This window comes from Berghia stephanieae, chromosome 2 (genome assembly GCF_034508935.2).
Source record: "Berghia stephanieae isolate SIO BIC M18660-M18661 chromosome 2, UCSD_Bste_1.3, whole genome shotgun sequence".
Lineage (NCBI taxonomy): Eukaryota > Metazoa > Mollusca > Gastropoda > Nudibranchia > Aeolidiidae > Berghia > Berghia stephanieae.
In genome coordinates, this window is record NC_088361.1 from 50,232,631 (window position 1) to 50,257,116 (window position 24,486).

The 24,486-nt window shown below is 37.3% G+C and overlaps 1 protein-coding gene across 8 annotated transcripts in view; it reads right to left on the reverse strand.

Annotated features, from left to right (window-relative positions):
* Nucleotides 1-6,835: 6,835 nt before the first annotated feature.
* LOC144965099 (uncharacterized) overlaps nt 6,836-24,486 on the reverse strand; it is a 134,818-nt gene continuing 117,167 nt past the window's right edge. For 5 of the 8 annotated variants that reach the window (XM_078900030.1, XM_078900031.1, XM_078900028.1 and 2 more), the window contains one exon: nt 6,836-7,885. In XM_078900030.1, coding sequence (XP_078756156.1) covers nt 7,017-7,847 — 831 coding nt within the window. In that variant the 5' untranslated portion in view covers nt 7,848-7,885 and the 3' untranslated portion in view covers nt 6,836-7,016. Of the gene's footprint in view, nt 7,886-14,455; nt 14,596-14,630; nt 15,423-24,486 lie in introns of those variants that run through there. The other 3 variants (XM_078900032.1, XM_078900027.1, XR_013643971.1) reach the window with 2 other exon arrangements.

Consider the following 24,486-nt stretch of genomic DNA (forward strand, 5'->3'; position numbering starts at 1 on the left):
CTCTGGCCAAAATATTTAAAACGCGTTTTTATTTTGTTGTTCGGAATACGGCGGTTTACCCGTCCATGACATCAATGGTTGACGGAGTTCGAATGGCGTTCCCACCAGTTAGAATAACATTAAACGATCGTACATCAACATAATTTTGGAAAAGGACCTTGAGCACAACTAGTTCAATATTAGAGAGAGAGAGAGAGAGAGAGAGAGAGAGAGAGAGAGAGAGAGAGACAGAGAGAGAGAGAGAGAGAGAGAGAGAGAGAGAGAGAGAGAGGGGGGGGGGGGGAGAAAGAACAACGGCTACATTGTATTTGTTGTCTTATCTTTATGACAAAAGTCATTTTTAGAATAAATCTAAGTAAAAGGAACTGACATATTTAAAAAAAAATATTTTAAAAACTATTGATTAATTTTCCAATGCGATATCTAAAATCATTCAGTAAAAGGTAAAACTTGACATTTACATGGTTTAATTTTTTTAAAATTAAATTCCCTTTATTCATCCCAATGGAGAAAATTGTCTGATCTCTCTCTCTCTCTCTCTCTCTCTCTCTCTCTCTCTCTCTCTCTCTCTCTCTCTATCTTCAGCCAGATGGATGGTGCCGTGTCACGTAGATGCCGAGATCGTCTCTCTGACACCCTGATATGGTTTTATTCTCTGTTTTCAGCTGGCAATTCTTCATACAATATATTAGTTCCCCTCGTTATTGATATAAGTTATACTGGGTGGGGTTCCTGACCTCCTATAGTGGACAGGGAGGTACTTGCCGTGTCTTCTATCCTCATGTGTCTGTTTTCTAATTGCTTTCTGTCTTTGTCTTGGGATGAGATTACTTGGTTTTGTCCTGACCCTGGCCGGAGTCCTTGGCTGAGAGGGAAACAGTCGGATGTATAGTTATAGTTTTGGAGATATTTTTTCCCTTGTAAATCATCTCTCTGTTATGTACTGTTATTTTTAAAAATTTTAACATTTGATTTCTAAACATTTGAGTGTATTCCTCTTAGTTGGATCTTGTGCTAGTGTCTGGTTGAGACTTTTAGGTGATCTCAAACTAAGTACACTGATAGTGCTCTTGAAATCTACATCTGTTCACTATTTATACCATTCCCCTTTGTCTTATCTTTTCTTGGATATTTTAATTGTAATTATAGACCTTTTAACTATCCGATTTTCTTCATTTTTACTGGCACTGATATGACCTTAACGTGTTGCAAGTGCCGTAAAACCTGTAAAAAACAAAGATATAAGTTATGGCTCCATATACTTAAGCTTTAGGGGAGTGTCAGACTGTAAGTTAACGAATGCTGCCCTGGGGACCACGACCGTAGACTTCGTTAACTAAAAGCCTGACACTAACCCAAAACAATTGTCATAAAAGAAGACGAAAATCACGGGAAAAAAGTTAGTTGTGAGTTGTAATCAATAGCTCAGCCGCTGGCAGGTCACGGCAGAACTGCTGCAAACTTGCATCGATATGGTCTGAGGATGTCAGCCGACTGCCCTCACTGTCAGGAAACGCCAGAGACAGCAGACCACATTATAATCTTACACTGCCCTGTGACGAGATTGGCGGGAGGTTTCAAGGCTGTCTTCAACTGCAATGACGCCAGTCAGGTGTGGAAATGAAACGATACGATACTGCTCAAAGCTCAGCCAATGGGATCATTTGTTTCTTTTACTTTCGTAAGGAGGTTCATCATCTTCTTTTGTGGCAGCAGCCTCTTATGGTTTTCACACTACTATGTTATGACGATCGACCCAATCAGCAAAGTCTGGTCCGCATTCGTGCACCGTCGCAAACCCGCCGGGTAGCATCGTCACAACACACTTTTGTGGCGTATTTTGTTTTGGCCAGTATCAGGCCTTTAGTTGACGAAGGCCACATCCCTTCTGAAATGCGGCTATGTGGTCTAGTGGTATGACACTCGCTTTCGGTTCGGAAGGTCCTGGGTTCGAGCTTCGCTCGGCGCATAGTTGAGTCCTTGGAAGAGACTCTTTACTCACATTTTCACACCGTACTCAGGTGTAAGATGAGTAACTGGCCGTTAACAGCGTTGTCTCTGTCAGCAAAACATTGCATTATCGCCTAACAGGCGCCATGTCTCGTTCTACATGTTACGTGTTGCTGTTGATCAGGGACTCTATGTAAAGCGCTTTGAGCACGTTAGTGGATATTGCACTATATATACAAAAAAATAGAACTATAAAATAGAAAATGTATAACGTTGTGGTGGTAAATCAAATGTAACAACACATTTAGGAGTTTCGAAAGATTTACAGTTTTATTCAATCAGTTAACATGACAGGATATCACGTGAGTTACAAGGTAAATATACCAATTAACTGCCATACTCAAGAAAGAATCGTATTTTTAAAATTTGGCCATAAAACTCGTTCTTCAAATATCGATCGATTTAAATGACCCTCATCTTGTCAAAAACTCTCAAACCTGGGGCTTCGCGAAGTCCCATGTTTAAGAATTTTTTCCAAGAGAGGGTCATTTAAATCGATGGATATTTGAAGGACGAGTTTTCTTGCCAAATTTTTAAATACGTGTCTTTCCATAGTATTGCAGGTGACTGGTTGAAACACCAGGATTTTCGTATGCTGGTGCTATGAAGACACCAGTCGGATGCGCCTTATTCATCACAATATGCCACATTTTCTATATTTATTCCTGCCATTAGGTATAACCCCAAAACAATATTTGCTTTAGCTGGTGAAATCATAGACCATGCTTTATGATGTGATGACATCAGTCTAGATTGAAAGCGTTCAACATTCTGACACGGATCTCAATAACACACAGTTGTAGGGTTTTGTTAGCAAAAATACATAGATGTAATTAAAACAATCTGGCAATTCTACAGATCGAGTGACTGATATTTTCCATATTAAGAAATGTGACAAAAATCAGAAATCGCGAACACTAACATTCTGCTATGCTCTGAAAAAAACATTATTAAACATTAAAAAATTTTGGCCAAAAATCTGGTCCGTCAAATATCGATCAATCAAAATGGCCCTTAACTAAGGCTACATGGAATTTCCAGATTGGAGAGTTTTGACCAGATGAAGTAGTAGTAAGCCTGATAAGCCTCGCAGTCTGAATGACGCTTGTGTGATTCAGTCACATATTTTTAAAATCCTCGATGAGGATAACTGCTCTCTTCATCCATGTTGTTGTTTCCATTGGTCACGGTCCTGGGCCAGAGTTTTGAAGCTGTCAAGATCTTGTTGTGACTTAAGTGCGGATGGCACTACAGTTTTTCTTAGTTCTTCAGTGATTTATTCGGCCTCATCTGAATCTAGAAATTTCTAATATGTAGAGAGATCCTGGTTCAGGGCAATAACTATTGAAGTTGGTGGTCTCTCTACATATTTGTTGCCACGAAGGACATATTTTGTAATTGCAGATTGTGCTGGGATGTTATCTTCTCGGCGTAAGATGTGACCAAATAACCTCCATCGCTGTTCCTATATGGTCATTTAATTAATCAATTTGAAGAGCGAGTTTTCTGGCCTGAAATTTTAACAGGCGTTTTATTAAATTTCTGATGACGGTAGATTTATAATCATTAAACCCTTTAACAGCAGCAGTAAAAGTATATCCTAATTTGACTCATTGATTTATCACATTTTTCATTAAAGACCAATGAGGGAGGTCTGGAGCATTGAATCGTAAATATACTAAAGAAAAGGTGAAAGTGGCTAGGTTTCGGATGGAAACAATACAAAAACTAGACGTTTCGGGAGCAAACCTTTCCCCAGCAAAAAACTAAAGGAAGGTTGAATACAAAAACGTTACGCTCTATTTGCTTTGTTTCTCTGTTTGATTTCAACGTTAATTTTTGATTGTTTGCTCAAGAAGAGTTTACACCCCGAAACGTCTATTGTTCATTATACTATTTCTATCATTTTCACCTTCTGATTGTTCATTACAATCATACTAAACACATAAACGTGTTACAAAGAGACTTGCAATACGACAGTCTCATGTTCATTAAGTTGAAGCCTCATCGCCATTACTCTCAATATATATATATATATATATATATATATATATATATATATATATATATATATATATATATATATATATATATGTGTGTGTGTGTGTATATGTAAACCAAACATTCCAAAACTTAGCCCAACGAAGAAAAACAAAAAAAACAAATACAAGACATGATGTCATAAAAGTAGATTAAAATACCCATCAATTGGGATAAAAACTTCGATATATGAAAACAATCAAAGTGAAATGTACATTGTTATGAAATGGAAAAGGTTTGATTCAATTATGTCTTTTGATCATTGAGATAATAACAACAGCAGCAACAACAAAAACAACAACAAAATCAACAAGACAAAAACACCAAAACAACTCCAAAGGCAAAATAAGTTCACTCCCAGCCAACAAAAGACCATCCTTGGGATCCATCTTACTTATTATGCCAGTTGTGCATGTAATAAATTCATTATCAAAACAGAGATACAAGAAAGTGGAATTGTGGTTGCTATGATGGCAGTGGAAGGGATCTTTTCACAACAAACAAAAACTACCGTGATTACGATAACACGATTCTTATAATCTTAATAACTTTGTTTTGATCACTGATCTTCCCTTAGCCAACAAAAAATAAACGTCAAATAACAGGAAAACAAAAATATATTAAAAAATCAAAACAAAACAATAAGAAAACAAAACAAAACTGATGGACATAAATATCCCAAACATCAAACAATAAATAAAGGAAAAAGACAAGAGAGAAAACCAATAAAATAAAACAATCAAACATCTAATAAACCGGAAATACATGACTGAATAGGACAACAATTTCTCCGCTTTAAATAATGACAGGTAAAATGTGGATAAACTATCATCAGACTTGAAGTCCATAACCCTGGAGCTCAAATTATGTGAACCTGAAGCTCAGAGTAGATAAATAAAACATGATGGTATGTCATATTTAACAATTGTGATGGGGTGAAACAATGGCAAAATATAATGTTTTAAGAATGTCAATTTAAGTGACAGTGATTAAGTCTGAACAGAAGTTCTTTTTTTAAATCAAGAAAATAACAAATTAATCTAACCTTGAAATGTTAAATTGTTGCAAGTTAATGTAGCAGATAATGTGATTCAGAAATGAAAGATTAACAAACATAAAAAGATAGAAAGAAAGAAAAATAGATAGACATATAGAAAAATAGATAGATAGACAGATAGATAGGTTTATAAACAGACAAGATAGGTAGATTGGTAGATTTAAAAAGAATACATAAAGAAACAGATAGTTGGACAAGTGGATGAATAGAAAGATTAATTGACAGACGAGACTGTTCGAATAGTCATTTTTCCGTGACACATACAACACAACAAGAGGTCAATATCAAACCAATTTGGGAAGCTTTGGAAAATATTAGTTTTCACCAGTTTCTATGGGTTCAATTATGGAAAAATAATCCAAACATTGACAGTCTGGTACCAAAAGCCTAGCAGACATAACATTAAAAAATGGTTGACAAATTGTAAAAACAATACATTGTCCATATTTGTTCAACGCTTTATCACGCCATTATGACTTATATTATTGGTAATTTCAACCTGACAAATTCGGGAGCAGGCACTGGTTAAAGAAAAAGGTGTGAAAAAATGTGCATGAAACGGTGCTATACAAAGAAAGAAAGAAAAAAAATACATCCTAAAGAATCAATCTTCCTCGCCTTGGTAAGACTGATTTTTTTTTGCGATGATTTTTTTCTTCTTGCATTTTTTCTTTCTTACTCAGTCTGGCACTGTCTCATGCACATTTCTTCTGATCTTTATTATCGGTAGCAACTCCTCAGCGTTTTCAATTTGTTTTTCATTACTTCACCAGAAATAAATATATTCCTCCGATAGCTTTTCAAAATGATTTAAAATTGATGTCTTTTTCATATCGAGTATTCCAAAAAGCGACAGTTAGCATAACCTTTAGATAGAATAAAAAAAGGGTAAAGTGGATGAATGGATGAACTGACAAAATCAATTTAGAGAAATTGGAAGGATTAAACGTCTAGACGTCGAAATTACGTCGAAACAAAAACAAACAAAACCAAACAAAAACAAACCAATTTCGAAATATTTTCAAGTACGTGCTTCTGTCTGCATAAAGAAGCCAATACCACAATCAGTCTATGATGAACGTGGGTTTTTAAAAGCAAAATTTAACAGACGCCTGTCCTTCAAAAACTCTCATCCAAAAATATACAAATTGTTAATTATTTTGTCAACAATGATGTATCTATTAACAATACAAGAGATAATGACGTCAACAATGATTTATCTATTAACAATACAAGAGATAATGACATCAACAATGATTTATCTATGAACAATACAAAAGATAATGACGTTAACAAAATGATTTCACGATTAACTTTAAGAGGGTTATTCAAAAATAAATCTCTCCTTGTACGAAGGAAATGTTCAAGATGGCATGCACCTATTATTTGGAGGTCTGATTACCGAATGCAGTAATGGACTTTGTTTTAACGTTGTTGTAAAGGGTAATATTTTGTGTTCGTTTGGGAAGGGCGAATAATCAGACCTCTATCATTACTCCTTCAAACATAGATTGATTACTATTGACTGATCCTCGAATGTGTCAGTTTTGAATTAAACCAGCAGGTCGATTGGTCCACGAATAATAAAGATAAATGGATGTGTGGTGAACAAGTATCTTTTTCAACAAATTGGGAAGAAGAATGTCAAAGGCAGAGGTAAACGTTTTTTATGTATATATATATATATATATATATATATATATATATATATATATATATATATATATATATATATATATATATTATGCTCTTGGTGAAGTAAAGCATTTATACCAGTTTTTCATAAAGGTATCGGTCACAATGGTTGAATTGCAGATCAAGGACAGAGAGTAAATATCCACAAAGCACAATGCAGAAAGTCCTTAAACCTTTCTGCTTCATCAGAAAAGAAGAAAGTGATCTGGACTTTTCACCGAATCGACGAGTTCGAAGTTATGACGTTGTGTCTGTTACTCTCAGAATCTTTGCTTTCGACACCAGCCGAACATTTCATCAAGATAGGTGTGCTGTAATTGTTATTATTCCCATAATTCCCATGATCAATGCGATTCTCTCCATCGTGGCACGGTGTACTTGACAAAGACGAATTATTACTTGACAAAGATAAAGAATTCATGGAATGTGACAATATCATGGGGACCGGGGCAAGCACCTCATTTTCATTTTCCTCTTCTTCAAGTAAATTACTACTCTCCGTCAAAGACGCCAAACAGCTGGCCCGTCTCCCAGTCGAATGCCTTCGATGACCGTTGTGTTTATGAGATGAAAACGTATTGCTCCCATCCTCACTTACTTTACATAGTTTATGATGGACAAATGAAATTCCATTAAGTTCTTTGGGACTATGGCTGAAATTAAACCGATTTTTCCTATTTACTGGGCTTTTCACAATGTCTGTAGGGGGAGGGGTAGGCGGTCGTTCTTTTCGTTGCTGGAACATATCCTCAGGGCAAGTGTTAGCTCGAGGACGAGGAGCCGGCGGACCAAGGAAGTGGTCCACTTCATCGTCTTCATTGGAGCCGTTCTCCTCTCCGTCGTCCGTGGTGACGGTTATTTCTGGTAAAATGGAGATGGCGAAATGAAGGCCAACAGGGTCAGAGTTAGCCCGAGGCCGTTTGGTTTCGTCCACTGTCAAATACTGACCGGTCGTTGTCGCTGCGAGTTTTGTGGACAACGACTCTTTTCTTTGAGAATCCAGGCTAGTGATGGGAGTTAACTCTGGTCTCATACTGTCAGCCATGGTGATGAGAACCGACCAAATTCAATCTCCAAGACTGTCTGCGTGAATAAAGAAAACATATTATTGCATTATCATATAAAGGCTGAGGGAGTCTAGCGTGAATATTGGATGGGCAACGTAGAAAAGGAAAAAAAACATACAAAGATAACACACTGTTCTAGTCTAACAAAACACATTTTGTGACCCTCCTGGTCAAACATTCAACAGATAAAGAAAAAGAAAAAAAAAAGAAATAAAAGAATTTTAAAAAACCCTTTAAAATTTTATATAGCGCAATATTCACCAAAGGCAATATCCACTCTTCAAGTCTAACAAAACATTTTGTAACCCTCCTCGTAAAAAGAAAAAAATACAACAACAAAAAGTCAAACAGACTCGAGCTTTTATATAGAGAACTATCCACTGAATGTGCTTTACAAAGGGTCCTTGACCAACAGCAGCACGTAACATGTGTTAGGCGATATTACATTTTTTTTTCAGACAGGACGACGCTGTAAACGGCCAGGTACTCATTTTACACTTGAGTACGATGAGAAAATGTAAAGAGCCTTTTCCAAGGACTCAAATATGCGCCGAGCGAATTCAGGACCTTCCGATTCGAAAGCGAGTGCCATACCACAAGACCACATAGCCGTCTTCCTGGTCTTACGTCTGAAGGAACTATATAAAGGTCATTGAGTTCAAAGTTCAGATTATCAGAATTTGAAAATCAATTTTAAAAATAAAATTTGAGCATAAAAATACTCAAGCTATTTATTTCAACTTAAGTGAGGTCGATATTTTTCTGATCCCCCACCATTTCCCCTGTCCACCCAGCAGTGAATGGGTAGCTGAGTCTGTTAGATTTGGCGGAAAGTACTTTGCGATAGTCAAGCATCCTATCCAAAGGATAGCAAGCAATAGCAAATGTCCGTTTCACGCTATAGAAACCGGGATACACTCCGGCTCTAAAGAACTACTTTCAGTTGCATAATATTTTAAAAAGTAGTCCTTCAGAGCCCAAAGAAAAAGCGTGAAAAGAACAATAGAAATTTCTTTGCTACCCTTTAAATAGGATGCTAGTCTACAGAAAAGTACTTTCCCCTCAGATCTAACAAACCTAGCAACCTAATCATTGGTGGGTGGACAGGGAGAGAGAGAGAGAGAGAGAGAGAGAGAGAGAGAGAGAGAGAGAGAGAGAGAGAGAGAGAGAGAGACAGAGAGAGAGAGAGAGAGAGAGAGAGAGAGAGAGAGAGAGAGAGAGAGAGAGGGGTCAGAAAAAAAATCTTCGCCCATTCACCAGGGGATTGATCTCCGTCCCTTTGTGTATGAAGCGAGTTCTCTACCAACGGAGCTATTGAAATCCCTCATACTTTAGAAACTTGGATAAATTCCGGCTCCATTGGGCCCAAGGAGCCGGAGTTTACCCCAGTTTCTATAGCGTGAAACGGAAATAGCAATGTCTTTGTATTCTATGGGTTGAACGCTAGTATATCGCAAAGCAGTTTCCCCAAATTTAACAGTACCCAGTCACTGCGGGGTGGATGGACCGGGGGGGGGGGGGGGGGGGGGGGGGTTAGAAAAAATCTCGATCTTGGTCGCTTTGCGTGTAAAGCGAGTGCTCTACCAACTGAGCTATCGGGACCCCCAAAGTAGGCGACTTTCAAAACTCGCATTTTTATAAATCCTAGAAAATTGCAATTTCGTGGTAATTTATTTTGTGGCTTAAAGTGGAAAGCTTTCTATCTTACAGCTTGTTACAGGAAAAACTATATAATATGGAGTATGATGAGGATGGTGATGGTGTTATAGGGGAATGGTGAAAGAGAAGGATGGTAACGGAAATATAAGGAAGGTTGTAGTGATGATGAAGATTGTGACGATGATGATGATGATGATGATGATGATGATGATGATGATGATGATGATGATGGATGATGATGATGATGATGATGATGATGATGATGATGATGTTGTTGTTGTTGTTGATGACGATGATGGTGACGATATTATGTTATGTTATGTATAGATCGATAAATAGATAGATAGATAGATAGATAGATAGATAGATAGATAGATAGATAGATAGATAGATAGATAGATATATAGATAGATAGATAGATAGATAGATAGATAGATCGATAGATAGATAGATATGATGGTACGTGTTTGGAGGATAAGTCTTGATAAGTCTTTGTCCAGTTTTCCGATTTTATGTCGCATGGATCAATCTCTTTCATACATTCAATTTTTTCTTTGTTGCGTTTTCTCGTTACAGTTTTCCATCGTATTGAAAGGATTGGTCGTCAATCAAGGGACTAAACCTTGTAAAATGTCAAAATTTAACTCCTTTAGTCTTTACCGCATACTCTCTATAGAATGCGACAGTATCATGGGGATCTGAATCCATTAAAATTTCCATTGACGATACGCCAAGATATTTTTTGTATAGAGGACATCTATATTATATATATATATATATATATATATATATATATATATATATATTATATATATATATATATGTGTGTGTGTGTGTGTGTGTGTGTGTGTATCTGTGTAAGTGTGAATAAGAAAGCATTCTAACTCTTGGTAGTTTGTCACGACAAAGAAATGGTTCAAACGAAAACTGGGGCATCTAACATACTGATACAAACACACACACAGACACACACACACACACACACACACACACACATACACACTGACATATACAAAAACACACAATGGAATTCCATTTAAATATAGATATTCAATGTAAAGCATGACTGGCCTTAATACTAAAACATAAAACTTTTCCATTATTTAATTATCCACAAGGAGCCAAGAGGCATAAGTAAGTTAAAGTAAGTCAAGGGGAAATTTGTCTTTAGGATCTATTCTAAGGGAAGACTGGAATAACCCAGGCGTCAGCCGCACTGCAGCGCCGCAAAGTGAGCTAGGGCCTAATTCTTTTAAAGAGGTGGCTTTACACTAAAACATAGAATTTTTCCATTCCTCGATTTTGCCGTGACCTTGACATGTTTTAAGGATGTAAGGTTACGCATTGGCTTTGAATGTTCAGCTCAGTGATCTAGGGGTATGACACTCGCCTTCGAATCGGATGGTTCGAGTCCCACTCTGAGCAGCACGTAGTTGAGACATTGGAAAAGGCATTTACTCACATTCTGTCACCGTACTCAGGTGCAAAATAAGTACCTTAGCGTTAACAGCGTTGTATGTGTCAAAAATGTGTAATATCGCCTGACAGCAGGTGTCATGACTCGTCCTATATGTTGAGTGTTGCTGTTGGCTTGGTGTCCCTTGTAAAGCTCTTTAAAAAGGTTTAGTTGATATTGTGCTATATAAATGCTTAAGTTTCTTATTTTTTGTGTGTGCGTATTTAAAAAGAGAATTGAATTACAGTCTACGTAAAAATGTTTTTGATTTAAAATATAATCGCGCCAACCTTGGTAGAATCGGCCCAAGGCAATTTCAAACTTGTCAAAGACTCCGTGAGTACTCAAATAGTCTACGATCGCAGGGTCAACAGTCTGACAGAGTAAAGGAGTCAATGGGGTTGGTACATGGTACCCGGCCGTCTACTTATGATGCTTATTTTGGACACGTCTTCTGTAATAACGTTATATTTATATCAAGGATAGAAAATGTCTTCTTTCCGTATTCGTTACTTCGATATAAATGGGGTCCCGATGACCCAATAGGTAGAACATTTTTCTTAAACAAAAAAAAAAAAAAAGAAAAAAAAGAAAAGAAAAGAGTCGGCCCTGGTAAATTTTTCATTTTTAAAATTCATTTTTTTTTTTTTGGTTTGTTTTGAAAATGAGCTATATGCCATGTGCTCAAAGCGCTTTACAAGTGGTCTCAAGTCAACAGCAGCATTTAACATTTACGAAGACACAAGATGTCTGAAAGCATATTATATAAGTGGATAAAAAAGCTCTTTTTTTCTTCTAGAAACTAACCAGAGCCGATCCTTTTATGTGAAACTAGTGCTCTACCTATTGAGGTATCAAGACCCGTTTGTATCTAAGTAATCAAAACAAAAAATAAGCCATTCTCTTTTCCTTGATATTATAACGTTACCATAGAAGACTCTTCCAAAATGGTAATCAGAGACGGTATCAACCCAATATATATATAAAGAAATAAATCGTGGGAAATGTTTTTAATTTCTTTTGTTAAAAAGGTCAATAGCAAAATCGCCAGACAATTTGGAAGTTGTCAAAGATTTCCTGAGGACTCAAGTTGTCTGGAGATCGCAAGGTCAACAATCTGACAGATGAAAGGATTCATTGGGGTGAGTACCTGATCTTGATGCTCAGTCAGCGGGGTAAGTACCTACTCATCTGTGATGCTCATTTTGGATGGCGTCTTCTGTAATAACGTAATGTCAAGGATGTGATAATGGCTTCTTTTTGTTTTGATCACTGTGATATCAACTGGATCCCGGTAGCTCAATAGATAGAACAGTTATCTCATAAAAAAAGAAGGTTAGAGTTAGAACTAGAACAAACTATAAGCCTGCCATCAATGCCAATTTTCAATTATTTCTATTTTTTTTTTTTAGAGTTGTCACTCATTAAAAATACGTAACTCTCGATAAAGCAATGGACCATTTTTTCAGTCCAAAGCCTGTGCCAGCGTATTTTCACTGCGGCAATTTTGAAAAAAAAGGACACTTGTGAGCGCCTCGTCTCAAAGCGGTATTATATCGGGATGAATTAAATCTATTTAAAAAACGTGAACTTTTATATAGCGCAATATCCAATAAATATGCTCAAAGTGCTTTACAAAGGGTCCTTGGCTAACATCTATATTATGTTTCATGTAGAACGAGACCTGGCGCCAGTGAGGCGATTTTACAAAAATATTTTCCGACAGAGACAACACTGTTAACAGCCAGGTACTCATTTTACATCTGAGTACGTTGAGAGAATGAATGTGAGTAAAGAGCCATTTCCAAGGATTCAACTATGCGTCGAGCGAGGCTCGAACCCAGGACCTTCCGATCCGAAAGCGAGTGTCATACCACATAGACCACATAGCCGCAATAAACAATGGCTATACGTGACTGAAAGCTCTCTGAACTCTGAAGAACTGTATAATTATTTAGAGTTGTTTTGATTCTAACAGGCGAGTTATTTCCCCCTATACAATTTCCAGAATCACTCCGACAAGACAGCTAATCAGTTCAGTGCTAATTATGTCAACATCCTCCACAAGACAAAACACCGGTTCGACTTCCCGTCCTTTATTGTCAATGGTATTGTTATTGTTGTCATTTGACAAGACAAAAGACAAGGGAAGACAAATCTAACAAGACACATAGGGTAAGTTAAACCACGGTAGGGGGGAGGGGGAGGCGGGAGGAGTAAAGAGGCGACAGCAAGTGGTCACGGAAGTCATCACAGAGCAGAGAGCGCGGCCTGAAACGGAAGTAATATGACACATAATGATGGGATACGGCTTCCGGTATGGCAGTGTTTCTATGGCGACGGATTGTATATCAGGAATTATGTTTGTGTTCTGTGAATGTAGAATAACAGTTTTGGATCAAAATTATATTATAGTCTTTATTTCTCTATTTCGTTTAAACACTTTCATAAAGAGAACCTTGAACGTAGAATATTGTTATGTATCATGTTACAAGTCAGTTCCTCAAAACACTGAAAAAAACATCTTTCAAATCAATTCTGGTAAACGTTCACTTCATATAATGAATGTATCATTGAAAAGGGTGGATTTAGATACAGAAAAATGAATTCATGGTCAAAAATATTTTCCATCAAGCTCTTGCTGTTGCCTTCATTCTGCCATTCTCTGGAACCCCCCTTTCCACCAATTTAATAAATTGGACAGAAATCTCGTTCTTCAAAATATATCAACCTCTTTTCTTATTATCGATATCTTTTCTGGCCAAACTTATTCAAAAATATGATTAAAAATGAAAAAGTAGGCAGCATTGACTTATTTCATAACACTTCCTTTCTCTCCTTACCATCTACGGTAAAGTCGTCACATTTGTTACGACACACTATACCTTTTTTTCTTATTGAAATTTATTTTGTACATCACAATGACCTTTGTTTAATTAATAAGAGATTGTTTGAGTTTGAAAAATTCATTTTTCTGCTGGGTAAGCCTGCTATTTTTGGGAAAATACTGAAAATCATCGGTTAGGCGAGGGGCCACGATCACAAAAAGATAGTAGAGGAATGAGCTGATAATAGTGATCGGTCCTTCAGAGCTATACAGCCCATGGAGCCAGAGTTTATTCCAGTTTCTATAGCATGAAACGGACAATAGCAATTGCTTGCAACGCTTTGGATAGGACGTGAGTCTATCGCAGAGTACTTCCCGCCAGATCTAACAGAACCAATAACCAAATCACAGTTGGTGGTCGGGGGGGGGGGGGGGGGGGGGGGGGAGAAGGGTCAGAAATTGAACAAATATTATCTCGAAATCATCTGGGAGTGCCATCGGTCCTTCTGTGTCATGAAGAGTCCTAAACCAACTGAGCTATCGGCAGGGGAGGGGGAGGAGAAAGGGGGAGACCCCTGTCGTTAGTAGTGCGAGCGGTAAAATGAAAAATGATCCCATTAGTTTTACCAGGGATTGCAACTCACTGTTGATTTCATTTTGATGATTGTCACCGTTCATAGTGTGAATGCCTTTATTGCCAAATTCAGTCCCTTAGTTGGTGACCAGGGAATAATTGAATTCAATAGTCTGATGTCACGTCCGGCCAGCAACCAGCAGCTTGGTTCTAAACAAAGAAAATCGGTACTTTTTATTCTTCATGCCGGTTAGAACATGTTCACATGTGATCAGAAAGTGTAGAAGTCAAAACAAGATCAGATTTATGTTTTGCTCCTCTGGATACACTTTTATGCTCGTCAAAGAAAAATTTCATAAGGACGTTCGCCACTGTTCCGATAGTTTAGAACTAGTTACTAAGTTACTATAAGTCAATACGGGAGAAGTGACGTCACGACTGTTGAAGCCCATTACAAAGCTAAAAGGGGCTGGTATATCGCTGTTGTGGTTTTGTAATGTAGATGAATTGTGTGATTTGTGAGTTTTGTTATGTAACATTGTTAAGCCTTTCAAAATATTTCATGCAATTTGTCCTCCTGATGGTTTAGTAGTCATTGTGACGACACAACTTTGGGACAAAAATGAAAATATCAACTTCAAAAATGAACAAAATACTAAACACGGAACGTTTCGGGCTCAAAACCCTTCTCCAGCCAACAAGAAAAAAATCCTATAAAAACGTAAATACATTTATTTAAAACCAGATAAGACGAAGGAGAAATAATAAAAATTTAGCAGGTCCTCTCCGTGAGTAAAAAAATATTTTTTAGAGTCCAGTTACACTTGCATTCCCCTAATTTTGACGTAATTTTTCGGGTAGTGTCGGGTATGAGTTTACTGATGTGTACCACTTCTATTTTTCTTTCTTGCTTTGTCTGGGACCTTTCATACACACTTGTTCAGATCTATACCACTACAAGGAGATACCACGGCCAAGAGCCTGTCTAATGGCGTCCAATTTGCACCAGTGGAGTTAGGCGTCATCGCCCACTTGTACTTTTTTGTGGCAGAAAGAAAATGAAAAATGTGTTGTATTGAGTAAATATTAAAGTAAAATCTAAACAGATTTTGTCATCCAAACTTTTATAATATCGCAATAATAATAATAAAAATAATAATAATAATAATAATAATAATAATAATAATAATAATAATAATAATAATAATAATAATAATAATAATAATAATAATAATGATGATGATAATAATAATAATAATAATAATAATAATAATAATAATAATAATAATAATAATAATATAATAATAATAATAATAATAATAATAATAATAATAATAATAATAATAATAATAATAATAATAATAATAATAATAATAATAATAATAATAATAATGATAATAATAATAATGATAATAATGATAATAAAATAATAATAATAATAATAATAATAATAATAATAATAATAATAATAATAATAATAATAATAATAATAATAATAATAATAATAATAATAATAATAATGTACATTAAGTATAGCGCTTTCTATGTATGCGATTGCATCTCTCAGTACACTGTATTTTGATGGTATCTCAACATTATAGCGCAATATTAACTAAAAGTGCCCAAAGCAAGGCTCGAACCCAGGACCTTCCGATGCGAAAGCGAGTGTCATACCAGAAGACCACATAGTCGCATGTGACGTAATTCTCTGGGAACCAGGAAAGCAGGCTATTGTATCATGCTAGACATAAATGAATTCACCATCCCAGCCATCAGCAACTTCAAAAAGGAGTCATGACATTTCTACTGCCATTCTCGGAAAAAAACACGTTAAAAATTTATGGCCAGAAAATTCATCCATAAAAACAAGCCTCATTTTTTGAAAATAACAAAACAAACAAACTCTCAAACCTGGGACTTCGAGAAAGTCTTTAAGGTGGTCCAACAGTTAGAATGTTTTTGACGAAATAAGAGTCATTTTAATCGGCCGGCATTTGAAGGATGAATTTCCTGGCCAAAGTTTTAAAAACGTGTTTTCATTTTTCCTAGTACGCCAGATTGCGTGATAGATGGAAAGGGGTTCTCGCTGATTCTCGAGTTGAAGATAACGTAACATCAACAAACAAAACAATGAATTGTGTAAGATGAAAGGATCCTGGGGTGTGACTAATGATTTAGGCTCTGACTCTACAAAATGAATAGTGTAAGGTTAAAGCAACCTAAGGCGTGACAAAGGCTTTATGGTCTGACTCAACAAAATGAATTGTGTATGTAAGATTAAAGCAACCTTAGGTGTGACCAATGCTTTACGGTCTGACTCAACAAAGGGTTTTTTCCAAAGCCCGTAAAAGGGGCCGTATTAGTTCTCTCTCTCTCTCTCTCTCTCTCTCTCTCTCTCTCTCTCTCTCTCTCTCTCTCTCTCTCTCTCTCTCTCTCTCTCTCTCTCTCTCTCTCTCTCTCTCTCTCTCTCTCTCTTTTCTTATCAAATATTATATTAAAAATAAATAATTCCCTTTATTCATCCCATAGGGGAAGTTTGGCTCTAGGGTCTATTCCAAGGGAAGCATGGAATAACCCATAACGCGGTGCAGCGCCACAAATTGAGCTAGGGAGAGGTGACTTGCTCAAGGCGGATGACCGAACTCCGAACCTTTCGGATACGAAGCAAAAACCATACCGCCGAGCCACGCTGGCCCCCTCCTTTTTTTGATGTTTCTATAACAACATCAAAATACTGTCGTATTGAAATAAATCAATTGAAATAAACAAAAAAGAACACATTTTATAAATTGTGGCCAAAAAATGTGTCCTTCTGATATTGATCAATTAAAATGACCCACATTCTATCAAAAACTGAAAGAACTGGGATTACAAGGAAGTTGTTAATAAATTTGAGATTTTTTGCCAAGCGATGGTTGAAGGACGAGTTTTCTGGCAAATTTTGTCTTAAAAATTGTTTTTTTTTTAAGTACAGGAGAATTGCAGATTAATTCATTCATCGAAATATATAACTCAATAGATATATAGGCACACTAAACAAGAATGGATTAAATCGGGAAATAATATTTTGTTTCCAGGAAACTTGACATTATTAACTAAATGAAATGGTAAAACAAATGTAACAAACACACCCACCCAAGTACGCACACGCACTCCAAACACACACACACACACACACCCACACAAACACACACACACACACACATCCAAGCACATACATACAAGTATACAAACAATAAATGAAATTTAAATTGAACAAGAAATAAAATAATTAATTACGTACATTAATTGATAGTTTTTCACAACGGATGTAATTTGTGAGGCGTTTTAATAAACGTGTCAAAACTATCGGTCTCTCAGATTCATTAAAATAAAATGGAAATGACGTGTGGAAGAGAAATAAGCCCGAGGCAAATACTTTGTGTGCGTGACTGAGTTTGTATTAGTCTGACAAAAGAAAATATATAAAAATAAATAGATAAAACTAAGTAAATAAAAAAACCCCCAGACATTTGATTGAATTATGGACATAAAACTGTTACTTTAGACATTGATCGACTACGTTGACCCCTCTATCTCTTTCTCTCTTTCTCTCCCTCGCGCTCTCTCTCTCTCTCTCTCTACCTCTCCATCTCTCTCTTTTTCACCCTCTCTCTCTTTATCTTCCTCTATCTCTCTCTTTCATTTTTTCTCTTCACTTTATCTCCCTCTCTCTCTTTCTCTCTCTCTCTCTCTCTCTCTCTATTTCTCTCTTTCTCCCTCTCTCTCTCTCTCTTTATCTCCTTCTCATCATTCTTTCTCTCTATCTCTCTCTCTCTCTTTCACTCTATCTCTCTCTTTCTCCACCCTCTCTCTCTCTCTCTCTCTCTCTCTCTCTCTCTCTCTCTCTCCAACTTGTCAAAATCAAACCTAAAACTAAAACATGTGACCAACTGTGTCGAAACGGCAAATATGTTGAACGCGTCATGTTTCGTTCTTCATATTACGTGTTGCTGTTGGGTCAGGGACCCTTGGTAAAGCGTTTTGAGCACGTTTCGTGGATATTGCTCTATATAAAATCTCAAGTTTTCTTTTGTCTGAAGAGCAAACAAACGAGGCTCTGAGCTACACATTTTTCCTCCTATCAGATTCAAAAACTAATCGATTTAAAAAAAAACAATTATTTCGTGTAAAGAAAGAGTTGTTGAAGCAAATTTACACAACCAATAAAATATTGACAACTTCCGTCATTCATTCATTTGGTTACAACAATCGCATTAGGAAACTGGTGAGATTGATTCATAACATATAGCCTGACACGAGAACCCTCTAGGACTTATAGATAGTTCGAAGTTGACGTCACTGTCACTCAGTCTTTGTTATTGTTTTTTGCCATCCGCGTTTATGAGTAATTCTCACTAAACTCTACTAACCTGCCAATAAACGTTCATGATTACAAACAGTTTGTGTGTTTGTCCGTTATACTTCCGGATGACAATGTTGTGAGCTTCTTAGCCAAGTGCATACTATCTATAGTTCGACGTCATACTTTAGTTTTGTGCAGCGTCTAGTGACTTTTCGTTAGTACTGCTTTTAAGGAAACAAGTGGTTGAACAATTAAATACAACTCACGATTTGTATTTCTTTTGTGGTCCAAGACTTGTCTTTTGACTTTTTGGTCAGTGTCAGGCTTAAAAAGTTAACGATGGCTATTTTTTATGAGAATATATTTTTTTCTTTGTTTCCATAGATAGTATGAAGTTGACGTCACTGGGGTCTTTATTTTTGCTTTTTGCCATCCGGGTTTGTGAGTAATTCTCACTAAACTGTATTAACAAGACTATAAACGTTCAAGGTTACACATAGAGTTGTGTGTTGGTCTGTTATTCCGGGTGACAATGTTGTGAGCTTCTTAACCAAGCGCATACTATCTTTTGATGTTGTGTATTTCTACGAATTTTTCGTAGTGCTGGGCAGGTCTGCCCTCATGTTCGTCAAAAGCGTTCAAATAGGTTTTTGAGTGTTTTGATAGGATGGTGGTTATTTTGGCTATGTGGTCTTGTGGTATGGCACTCGCTTTCGAATCGGACGGTCCTGGGCTCGAGCCTCGCTCGGCGCATAGTCGAGTCCTTGGATAAAGCTGTTTACTCACATTCTCTCACCGATATCAGGTGTAAAATGAATACCTGATCGTAGGCAGCGTTGTCTATGTCCGACAAATTTGTAATATCGCCTAAACGGCGTCCCCCGTTCTCCATATGAAGTGTTGCTGTTGGCCAGGGACCCTTTGTAAAGCGCTTTGAGCACATTTAGTTGATATTGCGCTTTATAAAAGCTCAACATTTTGGGATTTTTTAATTTTTAAACGTGTTCAAGCGTTTTACAAGTGGTTTCTAGCCAACAGCAATACTTAACATGTACGACGAGACAGGCGTCAGCCTGTTAAGCGATTTTTCAATGTTTTATCGACGGAAACAACACTGCTAACGGCCATTTACTCATTTTAACCTGAGTACGGTGAGAGAGTGTGGGTAATAACCTCAAATATAGCGAGACAGAAATATAGAGAAATATAGCTCATAGCTATGAGAAATATAGCTCATAGCGAGGCTCGAACTTATGACCTTCCGATCCGAAGGCAGTGTCATACAACAAGACCAAATAGCCACATAATACATCTCAAATTTAGAAAATAAAAACATACTCAATAATATATAACTATGAAAAAAAGATTTTTAAAAAATCTAAAAATATTATTTTAAGCTTAATAAAAACATATAACAATATCTAATTTAATTAAAACCATTGTTAAAACTTGTTTGTTCAAAACTTGTTTTAGATATGGATATCCGATTATGACAAAAATATATAATCCCGGGTTTTATCAAAACAGAATTCATAAGAGGAGCTAATGAGATGGTGTCCAATAAAAAGGAGTATTTATATCTTTATATTAATGCAATAATACCAGGATTATGGGTTTTATAATATGCAGTTACACTTAATCGGCTTTCCCGAATATGAAAATTTAATAACAAATGTGGTAAAAAATTGACTGTTAGAGCTAAAAGGCTGAGTTCAGTTTTGTTTCTTTATCAGCTGCAGCTTGAAACGGGGGTTAACTATCCTGATGTACACTGAAACAAACACACACACACACATACATACATACACACATACATACACACATACACACGCATACACACACATACATACACACACATACATACACACACATACAAACACACACATACACACACATACATACACATACATACACACACATACACACACATACATGCACACACAGGGTGTCTAAAGAGAGAATTTATCTATATGTGTATATATTGATACTGTCAGTGGATAGTTCGGAAACCGATGGCAGGGTTTCTAAACAGTGTATTTCTCTATATTAGGTATTTAACGATACTCTCAATGGGTAGTTGGTAGACAGTCGACAGAGAGAGAGAGAGAGAGGGGGAGAGAGAGAGAGAGAGAGAGAGAGAGAGAGAGAGAGAGAGAGAGAGTGTGTGTATGTGTGTGTGTGTTTGTGTGCATTTGTAGGAGCGAGATACAGAAATTAATAAAAGAAAGAAAGAAAGACAGAGAGAGAGAGAGAGGAATAGAGAGAAATGGATATATATATATATATATATATATATATATATATATATATATATATATATATATATATATATATATATATATATATTGAGAGATAGAAAAAGATCGAAAGAGATATAAATGGATGAAGAGATATAGATAGATAAAGAGCAAGAGACAGCGAGATTGCAGGGCCATAGAAAATATAAGTAGCAAATAGATGGGTAAATAGATAGATAAATATTTAAATAGAACGAAAGATAGTGAACAAGATAGATAGATAGGGAGATAGATAGACGGAAAGCGATTAAGGGAGAGAGAAAGAGGGAGAGAGAGAGAGAGAGAGAGAGAGAGAGAGAGAGAGAGAGGGAGAGAGAGAGAGAGAGAGAGAGAGAGAGAGAGAGAGAGAACAAGACATATGCGGGTAGATAGATACAAGGATATGGAGAGAGAGAAATCGATAGATAAAGAGAGAGAGAAAAAAATAGAAAGAGAGAGAGAGAGAGAGAGAGAGAGAGAGAGAGAGAGAGAGAGAGAGAGAGAGAAAGATAGATAAATAAATAAACACACCCACAGAGAAAATATAGATAGATAAATAAAATATAGAAAAATAGATAGACAGATAGATAGATAGATAGAGAGAGCAAGAAAGAGAGAGAGAGAGAGAGAGAGAGAGAGAGAGAGAGAGAGAGAGAGAGAGAGAGAGAGAGAGGCTATCATAAGACACAACACAAACCATTGACAAGGTATAGCATCTTGCCAATCCATTGTCTAACACGATTAAACGTTTTTGCTGCCTGTTCGATGTCAACCGTTTGATGGATGTACCGACACAAGGACAAGACATCCCAATATAACCACACTGCACGGTTGTAGGCTGGTAAAAATAAATAATAAATAAAATAACATTCCCTTTATTCATCCCCAAGGGGAAATTTGCCTTTAGGGTCTATCTCATGGGAAGACTGGAATAACCCTGGCGTCAGCCGTAGTGCAGCACCGCAAAGTAAGCTAGGGCGAGATGCCTTGCTCAAGGCCACACATCGAGGCGGGTAGTCAGTACCATTTTGTTTGTCTTTTGATAGTAGCAGTACTTCAGATCCTTTAGGCCCATGGAGCCGAAGTTTATCCCCGTTTCTATAGCGTGAAACGTACAATAGCAATTGCTTGCTATCCTTTGGATAGGACGCTAGTCTATCGCAAAGTACTTTCCGCCAGGTCTAAGACACCCAGCTACCCATTCACTGCTGGGTAGACATGGGGGGGGGGGGGAGGAGTCAGAAAACAAAAAACTCGACTGCACCAGGGTTCAATCTTGGTCCATTCTTTGCATGTGAAGCTAGTGTCGGGACCCAGTACGCTGTTGAAACAAGTTTATTCATATGTGACATATGTGATCCACCGTCTATAACAAAAAATAAATAAATAACAAAAAAATACCCTGTTCAATTGATCTTCGGGATGGCGGCATTCTATTTTTGACGAGTCCAAATATGCTGGTCGTCAACGAAGATAACCCGTCCTCGCTCTTTTATGTCCTGTAATTCTAAGAATATGCCTAAGCAATCTACTACTTTCAATATGTCAGAGAACTGCTTACATACACTTCCAAAGGGTTTGGAACCGGAATAGTAGAAGGTACGCCGTCACGACTTATCTGCCTAATTTACCAAATTAAATGTCTTAAACCCGAGAATCCATCTTTAAGTCTGGAGATGGTTTATAACTTAGTGTTTGAAAACTGTATTCCTTTTGTCGGAGGAATGAACCGTGTGAAAAAAGTGGTTTTAAACTTAGAGTATCCAGAAAATTGGGATTTTGGCCTTTGTGACTTTAAGAAACTAAACTCTAATAAATAAAACATCTAAATTTGACCAATATTTCATATTTCTTACAAGAAAACCAAATTTTGGCATCTAAAACCATCCAAACCTTCGGAGGGTCCTGGGTTCGAGTCCCGCTTGAGTACTTGGAAAAGACTCTTTACTCACGTTCTCTCACGGTTCTTAGGTGCTTTACTAAGAATCCTACATGACTGGATCTAGCAGAAGAGTATATTAGGACTGCGAGAGAGAAGAGAGGTCATAGCAGTCGGTAACGTGTGATTGATTTGGTGAAAATGTCAGGGGACTGGCAACATTTTTTTTTTAATGAATGAAGACAAAAAGAGCTCGTCAAATATTTGTCTAGTATGCGTGTGATCGAAAAAGTCAAAGAGGGAAAAGGACTGTGTAATATCATCGATTTGACAAGCATCTCTGTGGGACACCCTCATATTGGTCCATATTTTGCAACGCCTTCAAACAAAATCACTCATACTTATACAGACCACGAGATACCGATGTTGTTGTTATCCCTTTAGCCAATTATCATAACATCATTGCAGCAAATCCAACAATTAATATTTGTCTTAAATCTTATGCAAGAAAGTCAAAGAAAGTGATTGATTTGAACAGGTTTGCTACACATATTGGCCAAGAGAACCTGGCCGTTAACAGCGTTGTCTCTGTCGGGAAAAAATGGTAACATCGCATAACACCCGTCATGTCTTGTTTTATATGTTGCGTGTTAACGCCACATACTCATTTACATCCGAGTACGGTGAAAGAAGAATGTGAGTAAAGAGCCTTTTCCAAAAACTCAACACTATGCGCCATTTGGAAGTCGAACCCAGGACCTTCGGATCCAATGAAGAGTTTCAAACCATAAGACCACAAACCGCATGTAAACCCAGACATAACAGCATTTCAAGGTGATGGATGCTATTTACTAAGAACTCTATCATCAACTTGTAGGAGATAGAATTCAATGCTTGGGCTCTGGGCACAGCCATTTCATGGATCTCTTGGTAAACTTAATGAAAACGAATGCTTATTCTCCCCGCCCCGCCCCCCCCCCCCCCTCCAAACCCAAACCAAGAACCCCTTTCCCTGTTCTCCCCAACCTTCTGTTCAATCTGTCACAATTTGTCCTAACTTCACGCCCCCCCCCCCCCCCCCCCCCCCCCCCCCCCCCCCCCCCCCCCCCCCCCCCCCCCCCCCCCCCCCCCCCAGATCTCACTCACTCCTCCCCGCAGACATCCTTGACACTCCCACAACAAAATTGATTTCCCCTTTCTCACCCCTCCCCCTGCCGTCCCCCCACCCCTTCCCCTGCCATACAGCCCTCTCCACTCGCCACACACGCAATTCCGCCCCACCCCCAACCACAACCGATTTACCACAAGCAAACACTACTTCAGTCTCACCCATAGCTATCTTTAGTACATGCTAATCAGCTGATTCGCTCGGCCTCACAGAATGTGAGTACTTATCACAATATTTTGACTCACTGATGAAGTAATTAAATCGCTACACCTCCTGACACGTGCATTTTTTTACATTAGAGACACAATCGAAGACAAACGCATTCCTTAGTATTTTGAACTGCAGGAAAAAGAGAATACAGAAAACAATGGGTTGACACTAGCCAAAGAATGGAGCGACAGCCCAAAAGCTCCAAGTTCAGATTGGACTGGAA